This window comes from Apus apus, chromosome 5 (genome assembly GCF_020740795.1).
Source record: "Apus apus isolate bApuApu2 chromosome 5, bApuApu2.pri.cur, whole genome shotgun sequence".
Taxonomy (NCBI): Eukaryota; Metazoa; Chordata; class Aves; order Apodiformes; family Apodidae; genus Apus; species Apus apus.
This window is the reverse complement of record NC_067286.1, coordinates 27,022,679-27,044,745: the sequence shown is the minus strand read 5'-3', so window position 1 is coordinate 27,044,745 and position 22,067 is coordinate 27,022,679. Positions and strand designations below refer to the sequence as shown.

The following is a 22,067-nucleotide window of genomic DNA, read 5'->3' as shown; positions in this document are numbered from 1 at the left end:
GGCGCAGCCCAACCGCAGCTCGGTAACAAATGATCACGTCTTTATTGAAACAGTTGAAGACACAGAGTACAAATGAGTACAGAGTTAAAATCAGCTCGCGCAGGGAGCCTCACAGTGCAAAACAAAACAAACAAAACCAAAACAAACAAAAACAAGAAACGATTTTTATTATTGGTTTTCCAAATAATTAAAAAAGACGTGTTAAAGGATTACCTTACCTAAAGCCGAAAGTATAAAAACACGCACCTAAAAATAAAGCAGGAAGGAATTGTTGCTGTTTCTCAGGCGGGCGGAGCAGAGGGCAGTGCGGGAGCACAGCCAGCCCGGCGGGACGGGGCTTCTTCCCGCCGAACCCCGCTCCCCAGGGACGCGGCCCCAGCCGGGCTCCTCACACACCCTTCCACATACGGGCCGTGCTGGTCCTATCCAGCGGAGGAAGCACCTGCTCACTCAGGGGCTGCTTAAGACCTATTATTTTAATGAGGTTTTTGTCATTTAGTACCCTGGGTGCTACGCATCCCACGGGGTGGGGTGGGAGGAGACACCGTGTACATGCATTAATTTACCAATTGTGTTTAAATCCCTGTATTTAGTTTTTCTTATATATAGTTATATACATATTCTTTCTTTAAAAAAAAAAAAGTTCATAATGTATCTATTCTTGGAAATTAAACGTCTCAATTCCTCTGAGTTGTGATGAAGTCTGCAAAACGGGGTCTGGGGAGGAGGCTGCTGTAAGGCCTGCCCCTACCATCACCTGGGAGGTTGCGTGGAAAGGAGAAGACAACCTGAGAGAGGAGGTGGAAAAACGCAGACCCCCGCACACACCGCTCCTGGGCGCTACTGAGGGGTGGGGAAGAGGAAGGCGTTACCCTGCCGGCAACGGGAAATACAACAACAGCATTTGCTGCGCTCTCAGGTTGCAGCCCTTCCTACTGCACCAGTTCAGAGGGCTCAAGTACGAACCGAGGGGTCCCACAGGCAAAGTAAAACTATTTACACTATGGAAAAAAAATCCCCAACAACTGTTCTCATTTTGACCAGGAATGTTGGGTTGAAGGGGACAAAATGTATTTAAAGAGGTTACGTAGGTCCAAATTATTTTTTCAGGCTATAAGTTAAACAAATAACTGGTCTTAACACAGGTATCTGGTTGTGCATATGCTAACACCCACACAAACCAGTAAGAAGGAGAGACTCAAGTTCATGAACTTCTCCCACAAGCTCTTCACTTCTCAGGCTGTTACCACTCAGTATTTCTCTACCTGGCCCAATGGACAGCCTGTGGTGGAACACATTTACAAGGTGCAACAAAACGTAACACATTTGTTCTGTAAACTAGAATTTTGAATGATATTTCCTACTGCCAGCAATAGGAAGTTAGCAAGGAAGAATCAGTTCGATCAGTCTCAAATTACAAAGAGCAACACTACCTCCTTACCCCTCTCAGCAACAAACTTGTGGCACCAGCATCTCCGTTACTTGTACTACTCAATTCATAACATCCAAGCCTTGGGCAATCAGCTTACAACTCTGCCGTTTAAGAGAAAACAGTTGCTTAGAGGACAGCGAGCGAAGAAACAAGAGGCCATATAGGACATACTTAAAAACAAACCGCTTCCAACTCATCCTTCAATTACAGATCATCATCTCAGTCCTAAATCTACTTTCCTGAAGCCTTTCTGTACTATATCTTTCACAGGTATTGGCTGAATTGTGTTATTCAGGCCAAGACTATGTCTACCTCTACTCTGTTTTCCTAAGCGTCCTACATTTACTATTCTAATTTATTTTAAACTACACAACCATCCTCCAACTGATCTACTTGCCCAACACTTCTCTTACCATCATTCTGATCAGATTTTACCTCTGGTTTCCTGTATGCAGCTACGACCCCAAGCACAATCCATTACAGAGTGTAAAACCCACTCTGATCAGCTTAAAAAAATCAGATTTGGTTCACACAACTAATTTCCAAGGAGCTTTGTTTCATAGCCCTATGTCAACTTCACTGGTTGTTGCTCTTTACCTTAACGGGAATTTCATTCTCACCACTTGATCTTCCGCATCATCTCTGACCCTTTTTGTCACTACCTCAAAGTTCAAATAATAAAATGGAATAAAATTGCACAGGGAAGTAATATAAAGGACCCTCAAACCATTATCACCAGTACCAAAAGATACCTGGGTTGGAGGGACTGCTATTTTACCTGAGTGTCTTGTGGCCCCAGTACAGCAAGAATTTTCCTGTATACTAGGACATATGTTCACAGTCTGAAAGTGGAGGAACTTATCACCTCAAAAGCAAGCCTGACCGACACTAAATCCATCACAGACCCAACAAGACTGCAAGCATACATTCTACTCATGGCATCTCCAGCACACCTTTTCACTCAAGGAAACTGCCAGAAATTTCTTCTCTGTTTTTCAACTTACCTTCCTTTGCAAAACCTGTCTGTGCAAGCGAAGCTGCCCATGAGACCGAGCACACCAGCTGATTCAGCACAGTGCAAGGCTGAGACAGGACTAGAAAATAACAGCTTTAAAATTTCAGTACAAGCCCATGGAAGGGAAGGTTACCGAGGACACCTGAAACACAATTAGGCAGATTTAAATTACAGGCAGAAGCAGCTAGAAAGCTCTCAAAGTGCTCCTCACACTGCCAAGTACTGAAGCACTTGCCAGTGGTGGTCAGCCAGCAAACCTGTCAGGAGGAGAGAGAGAACTGCAAATTATTCAGCCCTGAAGTTATTCAGAAGAATAACTTAATCCTAACGCTAGGCTGGCCAGCCCAGTAGAAAAAAGGCTGCACTGCAGATCTCCAGTCACAGACAAGAAGTCAACAGACCACATTTCCAAGTGCCACAGGGTTTCCAAGACATGACAGCCAGGACCATAAAATGAAAGGAAACTGCTTCAAGCCTGTAACCTGTGGAATCAAGTGATGCAGTCTGGCTGCCTTTGAGTCACTTCCGCAGATGCTAGCAGTCTCTCTCCTGTCAAAAGCTTGTTGTTTGCATTAGTTTTACAAACTGAGATTACACTGCTCTGCCTGAATATAAATCCAAGACAGACTAGAGATGGAGGAAGAAATAAAGCATTTTGCATACCTGTCCCTGTTGTGAAAAGGAGTGGGACTAAGAGGGAAGGTGCTGAAGAATTCCATTTGTTTTAATTTTTTTTTTTTCTTAGCTTATCGTTGACCAAATAAAGATCACTGGACAGTTTTAAGCCACAAGAAACATAAGTTTGCATGGGCTTTGAGAAGCTTCACAGAGTGAGAAGAGTATTACACATACAAATGCCAGAAGGGAAGATTTTCTGTTTCTTAGACAAGAAATTAAAGAAAAGCAAAGAGGCTAGGGGCAGGGTAAATTGTGTTAATCACATTGCAAAATATCTTGCTCAGAGTTCTTGGGAAACCATTTTCTGTGAGTAGTTGAAATGTTTTACAAAAGTTAAGAGATGTAAATGGATGCAAATACCCTGTTCTACTGGAAAAGCAAGAAGAAAACATTTTCCTATCAGAGTGAAATGAACAAATGACACAGATGAGCTGTTGCACTGAGGATCTGTCAAATGTAGAGTTACACTGTAAGAGATGGAAACCAGCTTTTCCATGTCACTTCTCAACAAATAAATCATCACCCCATACTTCCCAGTCATGATAATATCAAAGTCAATATCCAGCTCCTAATCATAGAAGGTGGCTGAAACAAACTTTCATATTTGTATCTGAATCCCATTTTTAAAATGTCTGCAGAAAACCCAGTCTGAATTATCAGTAGAACATCAAATTCCAGATTAAAACTATCACTACAGAATTCACTAAGTAATCTCCAAAGCATGGTCCAAGGGTTGCAGAGCCTTCCTCCAGAGGTAAATGCAGATAAAATACAGTGTGGGGACTCTCTTGAAACAAGAGAAAAGCAGACAGGGTTGTCATGACAACAGTAGGATGACTCCAAGTAACAAAACTAAGGCAGGAAAAGAAAGAACAGCAAGACAAGATTTAAGCAGAAAACAGTTCATTAATTGCACAGACACTCCAGCCTGTCTCCCTGTTGGGGGTTTATAATACAGAGATTGTTTCTCGCTTGGATATGGCAAAGGGATTTACAGTTTTTGTTAAAAGACAAAGATAACAGCCACAAATGTGACATAGAGCAACAGTCAGAAAAATAAATTAATAAATAAACCCATAAAAAGTCTGCTTCTTGATTCTCATGAAGCCTTGGAGAGGAAGGGATTGGCTTCACTTGGACTCCTTTTTTTTCTTAGTCAGCAGTTCAGAATTTCTTGGATAAACTGGATTTTCTTTGTTTCTTTATGTGTCACACATCCTGACCTCCTGGCTATGAAGAAATTTCAAGGCAATTTCTCCAAACTCCTCTTTCAAGACTTTGTCTAGAGACAGGAAGCTGAAGACCATTGGGGAAAAATATTAAAATTGTGGCCAGCACATTGCTAAGAATTAGAGCAAGTCAGTTGTAGGGACCTGAGGAAATAAATTTATAAAGGTCTCCCCACCAGCCCTAGACCAGTGCAATGATAGTATTTGTCTGAAGTTCCCTCCATGGTCCTCTTCTTGGGATTAATTTTGTGTATTCAAACACCTGAAAGCCACCCCTCTTAGAGCTTTTTGTCCATGCGTCGTTCCACAGCTTGTAGCAATAGTTCTGAGTACTGTTCCAGCAAAGCTAGTGTCTGCTCATCTCCCAGACTCTTGGGACTTGGTAGATTGGCACCACATCCCTCATTCAGTGGGTTAGTGGTATCTTGTGGCCTCACCAGTATCTCCTTAACCTTTGGAAGCTCCTCCTCATCCTTCAGAGAGTCCAGTTGTTTCTTCATTGAGGAGAATGTTTCTGTCAAGAGGCCTGCTATTTTATCTTTGTCAGTAAAAGACTCTGTATCATTTAACACCTGAAAACAGAGAGGGAAAAGGATAAAAGAATGCATTTGGGTTTATGTAGAACAACTAAAGAGTTTCCGTCCTTTCGGGAACCGAAGCCATTCAAGATCTGCAAAGCACTCAAGTGTCCTTTTCTTTCAACATTTGAGACTGCCAGTTTAGTCTTACAGCAGGGCATGCATCCAATACTGCTAGTCACACAAAATCCAGAGACATTGCTCCAGTAGGATAAAAATGGGAAGCACATTTCCAGGTAGTGTTCCCCTTATACTGGGCCTAAAGAGGTGCTACATTTCCCAGCTGCAGCACAGGGCCACAGTCTCCTTTTCTTCCTGTCTGCCAGATACAGCTGGTCACAGCACACAGCAGAGCTGGAAAGCTAATGAATGCTCTAAGGTCAGAGCTGCAGAGGACCCCAAGGCCAAAGCTCACCAGGGAAGTTTCACAGGCATTACAGGAGACTTGAAAGATGAATGCTAAGCAAAGAAATTAAGAGCCGTTATCTTGTTCTGCATGTAACTCTGGTCTGCCAGTGAGATGGACTGATGAGCAGTTCCATGTTCCGTGTCACAGCTGGATTCCCATGGTAACCCACATTTGCTAATCCTTTTCCCAGGCACCAAAAACAGAACAGATGGCAATAATATAACTTAAAGCTCCTATAATATTTTGTACCTCTAAAGCACTGTATAAATATTAACTAATTCCCTAATACCCCTTTGAAAAAGAGCACTGTTATGTTCAGTTCACAGATATGCTAAACAGACCAAAAAGTTAAATGATTTGCTCAGAGCTCCATAGCAAGCCACTGGAAAATCCAGAAGTTGGAAATCTTCCTGCCTCCCCAGTTGAAGCTTAAGGTGCAGTCAAGTGGACAACCAGGCAGCTTGTGACACTGAACACCCAACAGAAGACCCTGAGCCAGCAAGCACATTCACCAGATGCTCTTGGGCTGTGAAGCCCACCCACCCACTGCAGCAGAGCCCGTGCCTGAGGTCACTCACCCTGCGGTACAGACGGAGGGCTCTGCGCATGCTGTCCTGCAGCTCGGATACCACCTGCTGGCACTGCTCTACACTGACGCACGATTCTGAAGGGGAAGAAAAAACAAAAACCCACACTAAAGCACAGATGACTCCAATACCTGCAATCTCACAGTTCGGCAAGAAAACTTTTATATATATTTGAAAGACCACGTGGACACACTTCTCGTTCAATTTTTAGGGCTGGTTTGAGCCAATAATTAAACAGGCAAGTTCTACATGAGCTTTCCTTCATACTGCTTAGAGATGCTGCTTGTTTCAAACATTCTTTTTTTGTTTGTTTTTTTCCAGTCTTTGGCTTCTCCAAAGACAGCAATGTTTTTTCTCAGATTGCACATTTTTGTTAGTCAAGGATAGGCACAGTTTACCCATGCCATTCTCAATTTAGATAAATAAAGTCAAGTTTGAATGAAGGCTTCCAATGGCAAAAAAGGACTGATCTGAGGAGCCTCAAATTTAGCCTCCACCTAGTCAGAAATCTACATGCTCCCACTCATGCATCCTTCTGCAAAGTGTACAAGAAGGATTATACTGAATTATTACAGTGTTCTCTAGTGGGGACTAAGTTCCAGAGGAGTCTTGACAACAAACTCAAACACAACAGAATCACATTTCTGAGCAACCCAGGATATGCCCTGCTGATACAACGTAATTCAAAAATTAAAAATAAAAGCAAGCAATCAAAAGGCACCACCTTCTGCCTGGCCCCACCAAAGCATCAGAGTTGAAGTCCTGCAATGTTTTAATAAAATAAACACTTTCATGAGTTAGACATAAACCATGAACAAAGACATAGACACATAAACAATCTGCAGTTATCTTCAGTTTGTAAAGGTCTGGACAAAAGCCATTCAACCTCCTTTAATTACCTAAAAGCAAAACTTGGTCACATGATCACTATTATTTCTGCAATACTAAGAACATCATCTTTGAACAGGCTGGAAGGGAACTTCACTAACTTTCTGAATATACCTAGATGATATATAAGCCAATATAGCTAGAAAAATATCTATTCATACATAAGCAAACACACCTAGAAGAGCAAAGGGGCAGGAACAAATCCTTCCATCTGCATATTTTGTTCCCAAGTCACCCAACTGTGTAGAGTCTGAAGCACAGTGGGCTTCAGTGCAATCCACAATTTTTGCCTTTTTTTTTATTTCCCCACATTTTTTTTCCCCTGCCCCACTCCACCCCTCTTTTTGTTTTAAACCCAGCTATTTCTTCTCATGATCATTTTTGGATTTTTCCTCTGATCATGCTTTTTATGCTGGAGAAGGGTCATGAACATAACATAAATGCTTCAGTAACAGGCATTTTCTGCCTCTTGGGTGTGCAGAGCAGAGCTCTTCAGAAACCAGCAGAGAATATTAAACACAGCAACAGTATTAAGCACATCTACAGTATTTTAACTGTAGGTGTCCAAACGCTTTAACGAAAACAATCAAGTCTCTTTACTGCAGCTGTTATACAGGCAGGAAAATGGAAGAACAGAAAAATTAACTGGAAACCCAAAGTTACAGAGCAAGTCAGAAGCAAAACAGGTCTCTGCCAACCGTACACTTCTAATATAAATGGCCACACTATAATTCACAGAAGCCACAATAAATTGTTCACAGTAACAGCCAACATGGATCTAAACAGCTTTTCCAGCATCTACGACCAAAAATTTGGGAAACATGGTCTGTAAGAAGCTGAAGGTTGATTGCTGTCCAGTGAGAAAAAAACAAAACAACTGGGGAACCACTGTGCTAAATCATTCTAACTAAAGGATGCTGCTAAATATTCTGTCAGGGTGTGCTATGTAGTGGGAACTACTTAAAAAAAATAATAATCAATGCTGCAAAAAATTGTTCTTTCTCTGCACTGTGCTCATTCTGCAAACAACGAGTCCTAGCAACTGACCAAAACCCATGATATGTAGCTTGATTCCCAAGTCTAGAAGAGGAAGCTCTGTGTAAAGAGTACAGGCAACTGGACTGTTACTTCTCTGCTGTAGAATGTAATTCTGCAGCTCCAGGCTGAGAAGGAAACCTCATCCCTCTGAGGAGAAGGTCTGAAAGTTTCAAATGCACTCACTTGCTCTACAGAGCAGCTACCTATGGTGAAAGAACAGGAGGTCCCTCACACAAAACACCACATGTCCTGCTTTCTGTAAGAGTGCTTCAATCACAGGGCATTTGATTCCTCTAGAAATGCAAAAAGAAAAATCACGGTGCATCAAAACCAGACTATCCTTCTGCAATGCTTCGGTGTGGAAATACTACGCTTAACCATTGCATGAAGCAGCCTGGGACCACAGAAGTAATTGATCAGATACAAATAAGAACAACTTAGAAAAAGGGATTAAAAACTATGCACTGTATCATCCCCTGAAGGCACAAGGTATCAGAGCAGTGGTTAACATGCAGCTTCCTACTGGAGAACTCAGCTGAGTATCTCAGGAAGATTTGTCCTGAAAGTAAAGTGACAGCAACACAGAGACTTTCCCACTTTTACAGGTGGCTACAGCAAGGAAGTCATGTTTGTCACGCCTTATCTCATGTGATAAGACTATGCAAACCCTTCTGGAACCTGCACATAAACAAAGTAAAGCCTGAGCTGCCTGACGTAACTTCTCTGTCACTGTTACCTGTGCTTGCTAGGTTCAGCTAGCACATGTTGGCCTGTGCTTTCATCTGTTGGTCAGACATGCTCTGAGTGGGCCACGGGTGATGTAACTTAAACACACTCACATGGGGATTCCCAGCACATCAACTTTTAACACTGACCAGATAGAGATTTTAGCCCCTAAATGTAATTGTACGACTAAAAGCATGAGAGTGCTGAGGTCTACAAAATTTTCAGCTAAAAATGGCCTTCAGACATAAGACCCAGAGGAAATGAAAATTAAAGACTGAGAAAAAGATGTTAGGTTGAAGAAGTGTCTCACCATTGAGAGGATGGCTTATGGAACGAGACAGGTGCAGACAGGACGAGACAGGCCAGAAGCTGGACGTAAAGAAATGTGATGGGATCGTGAGGCGATTCACAAAGACAGGAGACAGAAGGGGGAAGACAAGAGATGAGTATCCATGCACACCTGAGACCTGTGCCGAGGCAGTTACAGATGTAGGAGACCTTGGCCTGATGGGGTCTAGTGGGCAAAGTCCAGGTTGATTATCTAGCACACAAGTGATGCCGGTGATCCTCTCCCTGCACACGGGCAGTGTGCCCTCAGGAGACCTCAGGTGCCGGCCCTCTGACAACTCCCTCAGTTTTGGATTAGTGACCCCTGGCTCATCCTGGCAACCTGTCCTTGAGACTGGGCTCTCCACTGGGCTCTCCTTAGCAAGTCCTGTTGGGATCTCTCTACCAAGAACCAGAGACCCAGCAGTTTGAGTCTCCTTCTTGGAGGCTCGGACCTCAGGAAAAGAGGGTTTCTTTCTACAGGCCCCAGCAGGTGACTGTGGAGACTGTGGCTCAAGCAGGGTTTTTGATTTGGTAGTGGGTGAGAAGGAGGCCAGTGTGGGTCTATCAGGCAATGGCTTAGGAATGTCAAGAATCAGATGTGCTCGGTTTGATGATGCCAACTTGCTGTGGAAGGACTTGGGAGATGAGCAGTTTACAACTGGTTGAAGTGCTGGCTTCACTGGAGCATTTTCTTTCACTGGTAGCTTAATCTTCTCAGCATCTGCTGTGGAACTAAATTGTGTCTTCTCTGCCACTGGAGGGCTAGTCCTCCCGTCAGTCAACATTTCAGTGGAGTAACCAAGGTACAGATTTTCCCCTACAGATATGCTCCTTGACATCTTAGCCCGGAAGCTGGTTGTAGGGTTCATGTAGGACTTTGGTTTTGCAGCCCTGACATCTTTGGCCAGCAGAGCACCAGATCCATCCATCTTCAACATACTGGCTGATAACACCCTGCAATTGTTAGGTCTGGGATCCTTCTCAACCACCAAAAGAGTCTGAGGACGCTGCTTGGCAGAGGATATCACTCCAGGACCCTTATCTGTGAAAATTAAACAGACAAACATACCAAAAATAGACAAGAGCCTGTGGTGAATTCCAAAATTGGAAAGTAAAAGAGCTACTCCAGCCTATGTGCATCAGCTCAGCCTCTAGGAGAGCTGTATGGAACCACTACTTCAGCTTAATATTGTCAAGCCTCAACAGCTCTCCCACATCTGGCTCACACACTTCTGCTTACCTGATGAGAGAGACTTGCTCTTAGAGTGTATGGCCAGAAGACCTCAGACCACTGTGACAGTTAACTGACAGGCCAGAGGAAGCAGGCAAAAACTTACATATGATGTTGCGGTGATAAGGTTTATTATTTTTAAAACAAACCAAGTGCTTATTGATGATTCACGAGTTGACTGTTTAAAAAAATGGAGTTCTTTCACACAGAGCATGGATACAGTAAGCTCCCTCTTACTGTCTCCTCCTTCCCTCTTTCTTCCCTACCCTGGGGAGCTTCAGTTTTGGCCTAAAGCAACCACCCACAGCAAGAGAGAATTTCTTTGTAAATAGTTCGTTTCATCCTTGGCATTGCTCCTCCCACAGCTGCCAGACAAATATCAGAGACTGATAATTAGGAGATCAGCATCTGCATTACAAATTTAAAATACTTTCCCTCGACAGGCTAGGAGTTAGAAGACATGCAAAGCCTGTAGCTCGGAATGCAGGAAGACATCATATTAATTTAATCTTCTACTCAGGCTCAAATCTCCCTATTTCATTCTTCAGTTTAAACCATCATTCCAACCTGTGTCCTTACCCTCATGAACGAGGTCGTGAACTGACTGTGCCTTTCTCATCGCTGTATTCACAGGGCCTTCTGGAAAGGATGCAATAACCCGTCCAGGAGCCATACCAACTCTGCTGGCCTCCAAAGCTGATCTGCGTTTTTTCTGGACACAAAGAGCCTGATTTGAATTTACACTCTCCAGGAGCTGGCTGTTCTCCAATGCATCACCAGGGTGGCTGCTGTCATTTTTCGACAGGTCTGGTGTGAACCGACTGGTCTGGGTTGGCGGCTCAAGGGGCTTTGAATCCAGTATCAGATTTGATGAAGAGAGTGACAATCGCCTAGAGAACAGGATAAAGAAATCCCAGTTAACATAAGTAAGTATATTGCCCTGGACAAACAGACACACAAATTAAGCCAGTTTCTCTAGGATAAAGAGCCCCTCCCTATCTGGATTTTTTTTAAGACAAAAATGCCCCAGGCTGTTACTGCTTCATTATACTCATCCCTAGAAGCACTGGTCTTCAGGCATTTGACCTTACGCTGCATGATCCCAAATAGCATTGGGTCACTGTTTCCAGGGGGGAACATTGTAAAAGGTGAGAGCGAAAGAGAAGGAAAAATTCCAGGCAGAGGGAAGACTGGGCAAAGTCAAGTCAGGTCTTTTCTCTCAGGGCACCTTACTAACAATAGAATCTTTTCAATTCTAAGATACCCTAAGAGAAAGTAATTATACTTTCTTTACATTATGAAAGCATAATTACTAAGAAAACTGGTTAGTATCTTCAAGAGGAAAGCTTAATTTCTTCTTCCTCCCCATTTCAGACAAGTACATTGGGCTTATTTCAGAAAGGAGGCAACTTTCAACCTGGCATGTTTGAACAGCTGAACAGATTAAAACTAAAAAGTTTTAGGCTATGAAAAACTGCCTCTCTTGTTACATCTCTAGAGCACCAGTGGCTTCCTTTACTCACCACTGCAACTCTCCAGAAGCTTACACAATAGCTAACGACTGCCTTTCTTCCCACACACACGCTCCCAACGTGAGACAGCAGCAACAGCAGCTGAATACAGCAATGACAAAAAAAATTCCCTAACGTGATGAATCTAAACATAACTGGTGAACCATAGAAGATGTAACCAAATCTGCTCAGTCCTATAGAATGAAACTAATTTGAGCTGAGATTTCAGGCTGGCATTTTAGAGTACAGGAGTATTTGTTTATTAAAAACAGTAATGAGCCCAAATCTACAAAATTATTTACCCTCTTTTTTTGTTTGGGTTTTTGTTTCTTTTTTTGTTTTGTTGGGATTTTTTTTCTTTAAACAAAAAGGGAAAGAACTTGGAGAGGTCTTTTGAGGTGCTTTAGGATTGAGGGGTTTTTTTTGAAGAATAAATCCCCACAGGGCTTTGTATGAAACACCAGAGGACCCTGTGAAGACATGGGACTGAGAAACAAAGCTGAATAAGAAAGGACTGTAAAACAAAGGAAAAGTTGACAAGCCTACTTTCATTGTCCAAGCTGAATGAAATGCAAAAGAATAAACAGAGCATAAACAGCAAAGAGTAAATTAGGTAATTAGCGATTCCTCCAGCTTAATCAATAAAGGCATTAATCATGAAACAATTAAGCAGATTGTTGAAAGAGGAAAAAGAACAAAAGAACAGTGTTACTTTAGAAAGAAATAGAATAATTGAAGTGACATAGGATGGCCTGTCCAAATCACAAGGGTCCGCAACCAGCCTGCCAGCTGCTGTGCTAACACTTTGCTGTGCCCAGGCATATCAAGGACAGAAGTTTGACCCAGGGCCTAGAATGAGAGCTACTCACACTAGTAAAAATAGACAAACAGAAACACTCAAAACAAGCAGAGTCATACCTGAGAGCTGGGGACTGGGAGAGAAAGCGAGAGGAAATGCTGAGATTTTCGGTTCTTTCCAGACTCCTACATGACCCACCTAAAAATTTTGGTTAAATGGAGAGAAAAATAGAGCAGTTTAGTTACAGAACAAATATTCTGAAACATGCATTTTCTTATCACAGAGACTATCAAATGTTCCCCTATATCCAGAGGGATTTTTGGAGCTAAAAACACAGGGAATGATGTAATTTCATTGCCTTTGCCTTTTCTGTTCTACATAGATTACTCTGCCTTAAAACTGCTACTCTCCCTAAGGGTATGTCTCCTCCTATTTTACTTCCCTTTGTGTCCTATCCTGCCTGTAGTACTGTGAGGCACTGGCATCAAGCAGAAAACAAGCCAATCAAAGGAAAAACAAAACAAAACAAACAAAACAAGAAAGAAAACAGACAACTCACATAGATATTGCTGCCTGCAACCATTATCAATTCTAAAAACACATGCTTTGTGCTGGAGCTGATCGACAAAGACTAACCAGTTCCTTTGCCACTCTCATGTGTCTTATTCTCTCCCTCCACCCAGCATTTCAGCCTTTTCTTTTGTGACATTTGGTATGCCTCACTGTACCACTAGAGGCCACTACATGTCACCGATGGGGGCGGGTGAACACACAGTTAATACCTTCGCTTAGAACAGGAAAAACAAGTTGGGAGAACAAGAGAGCGGCTTTTCAGAATTTCAGGGGCAATCTTTAACCCAAGTTGACACAGACCCCAGTCTCATCCACACAAACTTACACACAGACCGATGGAGTTAACAGATGTCAGTCATCTTTAGTGCTCACTACATGGGTTCCCCATTTTTGCTCCCTCATACACACACGTGAAAGCCTAGCAGAACTTGTAGCCTGGTTTGATTTATACAGGTGACAAATCTGGAGTGACCACACAAAGTCCACCCCACCGAGCAGAGAGCTGTACCTTTTCCATCAGTGCTGCTCAGGGTCCCAAAATGTTGCTTGAGAAACTTTTCCTGATCGGGTTGGGGCGGGGCTTCTCCCTCCGGCAAGCTAGAACTGACATCCTCCTCTCCTTCCTCTCCCTCCAGGTCTGAGATGCCATCCACACTTAGGGGCTCAGTGCTTTCAGAATCTGGAAAAAGGCAAAAAATCCCAATGCTGAAACAGCACAATGACAGTAACATTAGCTAGATTTAAAAAATAATCACCAAAAATGCTAAATTGAAAGTAGAATGTTAAAGCAAAGCTTGGTCAGCATTAACTGTAATTCTCTCCTCTGCCATATTCCCCAAACCAATAACATTGGTTATTGGGATAACCAATATTAAACCTGCCTCCATACCTAGAAGGTAAAAGAATGCTAAAGGCACACAGGAAAGGCCTCAGGTCATCTCATGAAGAGGATCGAGTATTAGAGGTCAGGATAGCAACTGATAAGCATGGCACAGAACCACCCTGGCAAGTTTCTGCAGTGTTCCACATCACATATAAATACATGTATAATGTCTTTGCATTTTACCTTCATTCGGATGGTCTGGGCTGGACAGACGACTGCTGCTGTAATCTACAGAGCAGGCACTGTCTGGGCTGTGTTTGTCTGGGCATCCATTACTGTGATAATCTCTACTTAGCTTCCCATGGGCTGATGCTTTTACCTGGAACTCACTACAAGAGAGACAGGAAAGATACAACACTAGAAAATATATTTGTTTGGCATGTAAAGAAGCACATTCTAATTTTAATAAGGCCTTACCTGAGTTAGTAACACCTTTGATTACAAAAGTAAGGCTTCAAATGGAAAAATAAGTTGATATCTCTCATCATTATACAGTATGTTTTTGCATTTCATTAAGCTTGGACAGTGAAGTCTCAAGGAGACTGTCTGACTTTCTGAGTGTTGTCAGTTTCCCAGGATTACCAGGTGCCAGCACAGCACTGCCCTGGCTTGATTTCCAGTATAGAGAAGGAATAAATATAGGGGTCGGTGTAATGAAAAAGGGACTAAAACCAGGCCTATACCTGCATGATAAAGACTTGTTTGTCATAGATTTAAGCCCTAATATAGTATTTTTTCCACTATGATCACCTGCTTCTTTGGGCAACTTCTGTGTTGAAAAACAGAGAAGATTCTGGGTTTGAGCAATAATAATTTACTGAAGAACATCATAGAAAAATACAGTGTTGTAGGACAGGGTTCCTGATTTCAGTTGCTATTTCATGAGTCTTATTTTGTCAAATGACACCAGCACTGTTCTTCTCCCTGGTGCCTGAGGACTTCAGTTTTCCACTTTATGAAATACTTTGGTTTCAGATGTACTTCAATGCAAGGCAGGATGCAGAAGTCACTCAACGGAACTGAATGGCAATTACCCCTGGAAGCTTGAAAATTCTATATACTTTGAGATGTGTCTAGTCTACATCCGAAATCACCAGAGCCCCTCCCTTTCTCACATGATGGAGAAGGACATGAGTCTGCACTGTCTAAATATTATCATTTAAAAAAAATTAAAATGTAAATAAGGAGAAACTGGGAGAAACCTAGCAGCTCCAACTGCAAAATCGTGGCATGCGGTCTTGCATAAAGCCTGTCTAAAGATATCAGCTCACTGTTTGTAACAGAGTAGGAGGAGACAGAGGAAATTAAACAGCCATTAGCATCAGGTTAAGAGGAGATGGGAAGAATAAAATTCAGGGAAGGAAAAAAAATGGAACACAGAAAGAATATTGAGGCAAAACTAAAAAAAAACAAAACAGCAGAGTAAGAAAGCAGGTTTCCACTGTCTCCAACATCCTTTTCTATTCCATCTATTGCATGCAAGCCTTACATTCTACATTTGTTAAATTCTTCCCAACTATGTTTGAAAAATTATCATAAATAGTAGTGTCCTCTATTTTTTTCTGAGCAGATATTTCACTGCCATGTATACACCACTTTTGGGTGGTTTTAGAGCTCCCAAGTTTTCCTTTACGTATTTCCACCCAGATAAGGGAGAAAGCAAAAAGGCTGCTCCCAAGTTGTTTATTAAAAACAAACAAACAAACAAACAAACAAAAAACAACTTAAGAGAAGAGTGTTAATGAGCAGTTTCCTCAGAGGAAAGATTATTTTAATGGTGCCCTCTTAATTTCAGATTCCTTTAGCATCAGGCTGGTGTAAAACTTTCAACTAAACATGCCTGGCATCAGTCACGCAGTAAGTCAACTCACTCAAGTTACCACACAAGCTGCAAGGAAACTAAACCAGAAATGTCTAAGCCATGCACAGCAGAGAGCTTATTTTTAACCTGCTAGAGTCTGTGTGTTGGATTTCATCTTGCTCAGGGTAGATTACACACTCCTCACTCTCAGAAGGTTCCAGTTCCTGAGGGAAAATCCCCTCTTCACAAGGCATAAGCCGAATCACTTGAGATCTCACACAAGACTGGTTATCTTGAAGAGGTATTGAGCTGCCAACCTGGTTTAAAAAGAGAGAAAACTAGATATTACAGGTTTTTTTCCTTAAGTCAAGAAGTGCTATGCAGAGTTGGAAAGTATGCATTACAGCACAGAATATGATCAAAAATTGGAGATCAGAAAACACAATACTACTATGTCTTTCCTGTTCCTCCTTATTTACTAGCCTGGACGGACAACTGTTGTAGTTTCCTATTTTGTTTCCTGTTTGCAGTCCCCTAAAATTCTCTTGGAAAGTACTGAAATCTCCATCCCTCTTTGACCACACATCAGAAGTGTAAGCCATGCAGCTGCAGGTTCTTCCTTTTATAGACTGATCAGACATAGTTCAGAGAAGTCTGTGGGCCACAGCTGAAAACACACTGATTTACTGAACGCAGCAAGCCCAATCCTCTTCTCAGTCATGCAGTTATAAAGGAAGGAAAGTCTCTAATGAAGTTAGGCATCAGGACAGACTGATACTGGAAAACAAGCATTGGGTTTCTGAGGTATGAGCATACATGACTTGCTGTGACCCACCAATACAAAGATTAAAGAGAACTTAATGATCGAGCACAACGCACAATCAAGGGCATCATAAGAGCCACATTCAGTGGCTATTGGAGTTAAGAAATTGCACCCCAGCAGAGTGGGCTAACAGGTAAACAAGTGCACATCTATCATTCCAAGCTCAGCTTTTCAGCTTGTTTTTGCCATAATCAAAGCGCTAAAAGAAAACATGAGTTTTCCCTGTCACTGGAAAGAAACCTTGATCTCATACAGGGTCTGCTGTAAGATGTCAAGTCACATGTTGCAGGAGGACTAACTACAGAAGAGCTATCTAAACAGGTTTCTCAGAAGATATAAGAATGGCATCAGGTAGTAATAGATATAGGTAATAATAAACAGAAGCAGGACAGATGCACTCAGAGTAGATTCACTTCCTCATAGTAGTACTGCCCTTACTTTGTTGATGTGCACAGGAAGATCTGCCTGCTCCTCTCTGTCATCCCCATTGCTGTTCTGAGAGAGCGAGTCTCGACTCGGAGAACGGGAACCAGAGAAAGACTCCAGCTGACGCAAGTCCAGCATGGATTTCACAGTCATCTCGATGCTGCTGCTTGGCTGGGACCAGCGCCCGCGCTGCCGGGGCATCTTGCTCATCGGTGCCTCTGAGCGCTGGATCGCTGCTATCTCTTTGGCCTGAAGGGAAACAATAGAGGGTCTTAAGGACTGAGGGTCTGCTGATGGAAAAAACTGGACGGAAAACACAAGACCCGCAGAAAAATACAACTATGTCCATCTACATAAAATCATAGAATCTTTACGGCTGGAAAAGAGCTCTGAAGCCATCAAGTCCAACCATCAACTCAACATCACCATGCCCACTAAACCACGTCCCACATGCCAAGCCTACACGTTTTTTGAAGACCTCCAAGAATGGTGACTTCACCGGGCAGCCTGTTCCGATGCCTGAGCACTCTTTCAGTAATGAAATTTTTCCCAATATCCAATCTGAACCTCCCCTGGTGCAACTTGGCCCCATTTTCTCTTGTCCTATCACTTATTACTTGGAAGAAAATACCAACCCCCACCTTGCTATAAGCTCCCTTCAGGCAGTCGTAGAGAGCAATCAGGTCTCACCTCAGTCTTCTCTTCTCCAGAAAAAACGATCCCAGTTCCCTTAGTTGCTCCTTGTAAGACTTGTAGAAACCCCAAAGCTGTCTGTGAGACAGCTTAAAATTCCTCTCTAATCATAAAGCATCAATTAAAAGTAATACTTTTGTTGCTGTTTTTTGCATAACAGAATGTTTAGGTGCCTCACTTAGATCCAAGTATATGATCAGCTTCAGCAGCACATGATTCAGGTCAGAAATGAAGGGGCAAAAGAATAACTTCTAATGGAAAGATACTGATGCAGAAATCTCAAGTGAAACTGTCTCTTAAATAGGCTCCATTTTGCCACTTTCAAGTCATTCTCCACAGAGCAGCTTCTCAATAGTTTACCACCTCAGCTGCACCTTTGCCTCCAGCACAAATGAAACTTTTAATCTCCATGGGAATTTATTTTCCAGTTTCCCTATGATGAGAAATACAACTTGAAGATTTAGTAACTCACCCTCCTCATTTCCCACTGGGAAAGGCTTCTTGAGAGAGTAAGGTCTGGATCTGCAAAAAGGAAAACACATAGTTGACATCCTTGGGCAGCAGTCCAGCTTTTAGAGACCTCTTACTTCATCTTTCCTCAAAGGAAGCATTCCTACACTTTTTCAACCAGCAGACCACTGTCAACACATGCTTTCCAATAGACTACCAAATCGTATCAAAATTTTCATGGAGACATAGTGTTTTATGTGCAGACCCATTGCAAAACATTTGCCACAGTGCAGCGGCCCACCCAAGGTTTGGGAAAAATCCCTGCCCCAATACCCTGTAGCATCTGTGGTAAAAATACCTCAAATTAGTAATAGCAATATCTACTGCAAGTTTTATCAGACATTTCTAGAATCCTCCAGGAGATCTCTTTTGGCTTCTGTGGATTTCTAAAGGCCTGTAGACCCAAGCTGAGGACACTAATTCAAAATTTACTTGGCCAGTTGGAACTAGAAGAAACTTGGCAATTTAACAACTGAATTTCTAGATCAGAGAACTCCAATATTCACCCCTCTTCAGATGCAGGAATGGGCAACTTCACATTACTCATTGGTGTTGATTCATCTGTTTCTGTCTTAATCTTTCTCTTTCAGCCAATATCTTGTTATCCCTAAGCCTCTCATCTATCTCTCATCTCCCCACTTCACATTCATGCCATTTTTCTCCATCTCCACTCAGGCCCCTCTCCCATTTATACCTGAATCTCTCTCAGTGTTGCAGTTGGACTGAATATGGAAAGACTGCAGCCCACGTAACTCATCTTCATCATTCCCTTCATCTTCACCATCCTTGTCACTGTCTGATGAGAGTGCAGGCACAGAGGACAGGGCAGAGATGGACTCGTGCCTGTGAGACCAGAAATGGAAGGAAATGGTCTATCTCAAGAATTGCCCACCATTTCAATCCCTACACCATGCAGTTCTCCACCTTAGCTCCATCCATACTCAGCAGCTGTCTCAGCTCTCTGTAACAACTGTTGCTCTAGCAAAATCCATCTCTGAGAAACAGGGCAAGTTAAACTCTGCACAAAGGTGTGTAGAGCCTGCAACAAATTTGTATGGAAGGATGACAGAAACAGAACAGAAATAAATGAGTCTGAGAAAGTCAAGAGGCATGAAACTTGGCCTTCCATTTCAGACCCTACTGATTCATAAGGTGTAGATGGCAGAACATACTTGAAAAGCAAATATTTTTCTCACCCTTAAGCATTTCCTTTCTGCAACTGCTTTGCACATCAAAAATGTCATTCCCTGTTTGACAACAATTCGGTATATGGCAAATTACCAAATAAGAGACAGGTTCACATCACGGATTGCACCATCCAGAACCTGAAGGCACAGCCTACTCACCATAAGAGCCCAGTACTGCCTTTTTCAGCCTTCAAACACAAGGAATAATGTAAAACATATTTTGGGCAGACCTTTAATCAAAATAGATCAGACAGGCGTTCCCACAGAGACCTCAGAGGCACTTCCAGCATAGAATTCCCCAGTACCAATCAAGGACACGTACCAAAACCAAACTCTACCTTCCCTCTTCCTTCTCCTCTTTCTTGTCCTTCTCTCACCCTTTCATTCAGCAGAACCAAATGAACTAACCCACTTTGGACAACAATTTAACAAGTTAAGCATCCCCAACAAACAAATTTGAGTAGTACCCACTCTATGTCCATGAGATAAAAGTGCCAAACTCATCATCAGTGACATTTATAGGGTATCACTGGTGGGTGTTGAGTGCCAAGCATTAATCATGAAATGAAAACAGCTCATCTACCAAATACAGCCTGGCCAGAGAACAACTTCCCCTGCAGCTGACAGATTGCAGGCAGTATATCTTACATGGTAAGAAGCAGTTAAGGTGTTTTAATCTTTTCTCTTCCCACACAGTGGCAGAATGATAATTTCCATTTTATTAGGAGTAGCTGAAAAATAACTATCGAACCCTTTCAGATGAGCTTTCAGATGTTCTGGCAAAAAGAAGAGGGAAACTGACTGTATTCTGCAGAGTCCTCCAGTGAAACAGTTTCATATTGGCTGTCCTCACCTACTTTTGACATTTGAGTTTGTTAGTCTCTTCCCCTTTTTTACTGTCCACCTTGTCACACTCAGGTTCTTGTGACTAAGCAGAGGTGCTTAGCACCACAGCACATTTGAGGTCATGTCATGTTTCAACCTGTGAGGTATTTTAAATTTACGCATGGTAGGCAATATTAACTTTGTGTCAGTAACTTTGATAGCATCCTTCTGCTTGTACGTGTCAGGGTTGTTTGAGGAGTTTATTGAGAAAGAAGGGTTGCATGATTAGACATTTTAACACCTAATCCATTGAATACCTCACCATGATGAGGTGATACGGCAAGGAAAGGCTACATGCTTGCTGAACTCCTGCATGTACTGTCACTGGTGTAAATGGAGAAGGTAGGATTGCTATCAATGTGTCTTATGAATAGAAGGCTGACCTCTGACCATCAGATGGTGAGTGACAAAATTAGTTAAGGAGAAAAGTATGCTCCAATATCCTCAAAGATGATGAGTAAGAGAATACAAAACATAGTATGGAAATTGGGTGGGCATTTTTTTGATATGCCACAGGAAGTGCCAAACAAATTATGAAGTCACGTGTCTGATACAAACATAAGGTTATCTTTCATTATCCCAGCAAAAAACATGCCTCCCTTCCACATTCTTCTTTTTAGAACTCAAATATGCATTTCAAACCCAGTCCTGGGACTTTTAAGGGAGATAGCTAAATGGGGTTTTCAAAAGGATCTTAGGCCTACTGACTTGCATCTGAGATACTCTCAAAAACAAAACCTAGGATCACAAGGTGATTTAGCTGTTGTGCTTGCTCAAGTCGATCCCTCAATTTGGGCTTTAGTACTTCTTTTCTTTCCCCGCCTTCTTCTATGTACTTTTTTTTTTGTTATTATTATTCTAAGCCCTTCTGTTGCACATATCTCCTCAAGACTCTTGCTCTGTTCTTGTTTATGCTTAGATGGAAGTTAGAGTAATGAAGAGTGAGGTTCCAAGCACAGGAGCTGCTTCCAACTAAGTGCTAAAGGAGCGCATTCTGAAAGTGAAGGAGTAAGACTGCTGGGTTTTGCTGAATTCCTGTTGAGAGCAGGTTCAGCCAACCCTAAACAAAGCATCATTATACCAGAAGGAATATTTCAGAGTAGCTATTCCAGAACAGCATGTACAGACATGTCCAACTCTCATTATACATCTGACTTGAAGCAAAGATTTTAATTGTTCTTTCTCTTGTCTTCTTCCTTTGCTGAGGAACTATCCCATTCTAGTACCACGCCTGGGTCTTGTTCTATACAGGTGGGCAGAGTTAGCTGCACTTCAGTTCCCAGTTTCTGAAGGGTCTGCCAATAGGTCAACAGCAGGGAAGGACCTTCAGTTAGAAAGTCTTCAGGATACATATACAGACTTAGAAGTGCTACATATCTTTATGCAGTTCTAGTATTAAGACATCTGATATTAGGTACTCTGAATTCTTTGACATCTCCTGAATTCAGCACTTCTTTCTTTTCTTAAAACAAAACAGGACAAGAATGGCAGCTACCCATATAAAAAAGGTAAGTTATCAGCATTTCCACTCTGATCTTGAGCTACTTAAACCCTCAGCTTTAGGGACCTGATTATGAAAATGTAATATCCTGTATGGTAGGGATGACTACCAGATTGCCTCCCTCCCCCCTCCACAAATGCCTAAGGGTTTTAAAAAGAAAGTTACCCTGCTCTTCCCCACAGAAAGATCACAGTGCTGCTGACTTCAGAGTTTTCCTAGTGTTATAATTGCAGTAGTTCAGCAGAGACTCAGGCACTACTTCTGATCTGGCATCAAAAACCTGCCCCATTCTGAGCCCTGGAAACCACAGAGATTCCCTGACCTGGACCAAAGC

At 42.3% G+C, this 22,067-nt stretch overlaps 1 protein-coding gene across 7 annotated transcripts in view; it reads right to left on the bottom strand.

Annotated features, from left to right (window-relative positions):
• Nucleotides 1–23: 23 nt before the first annotated feature.
• Nucleotides 24–22,067, bottom strand: part of MAPKBP1 (mitogen-activated protein kinase binding protein 1) — a 99,925-nt gene continuing 77,881 nt past the window's right edge. For 3 of the 7 annotated variants that reach the window (XM_051621074.1, XM_051621076.1, XM_051621075.1), the window contains 11 exons: nt 18,855–19,003; nt 18,123–18,172; nt 16,970–17,206; nt 15,856–16,025; nt 14,091–14,236; nt 13,533–13,703; nt 12,571–12,649; nt 10,721–11,031; nt 8,891–9,952; nt 5,920–6,005; nt 24–4,926 (listed from right to left, as the gene is read on the bottom strand). In XM_051621074.1, coding sequence (XP_051477034.1) covers nt 4,633–4,926; nt 5,920–6,005; nt 8,891–9,952; nt 10,721–11,031; nt 12,571–12,649; nt 13,533–13,703; nt 14,091–14,236; nt 15,856–16,025; nt 16,970–17,206; nt 18,123–18,172; nt 18,855–19,003 — 2,755 coding nt within the window. In that variant the 3' untranslated portion in view covers nt 24–4,632. The remainder of the gene's footprint in view (nt 4,927–5,919; nt 6,006–8,890; nt 9,953–10,720; nt 11,032–12,570; nt 12,650–13,532; nt 13,704–14,090; nt 14,237–15,855; nt 16,026–16,969; nt 17,207–18,122; nt 18,173–18,854; nt 19,004–22,067) is intronic. The other 4 variants (XM_051621077.1, XM_051621078.1, XM_051621080.1 and 1 more) reach the window with 3 other exon arrangements.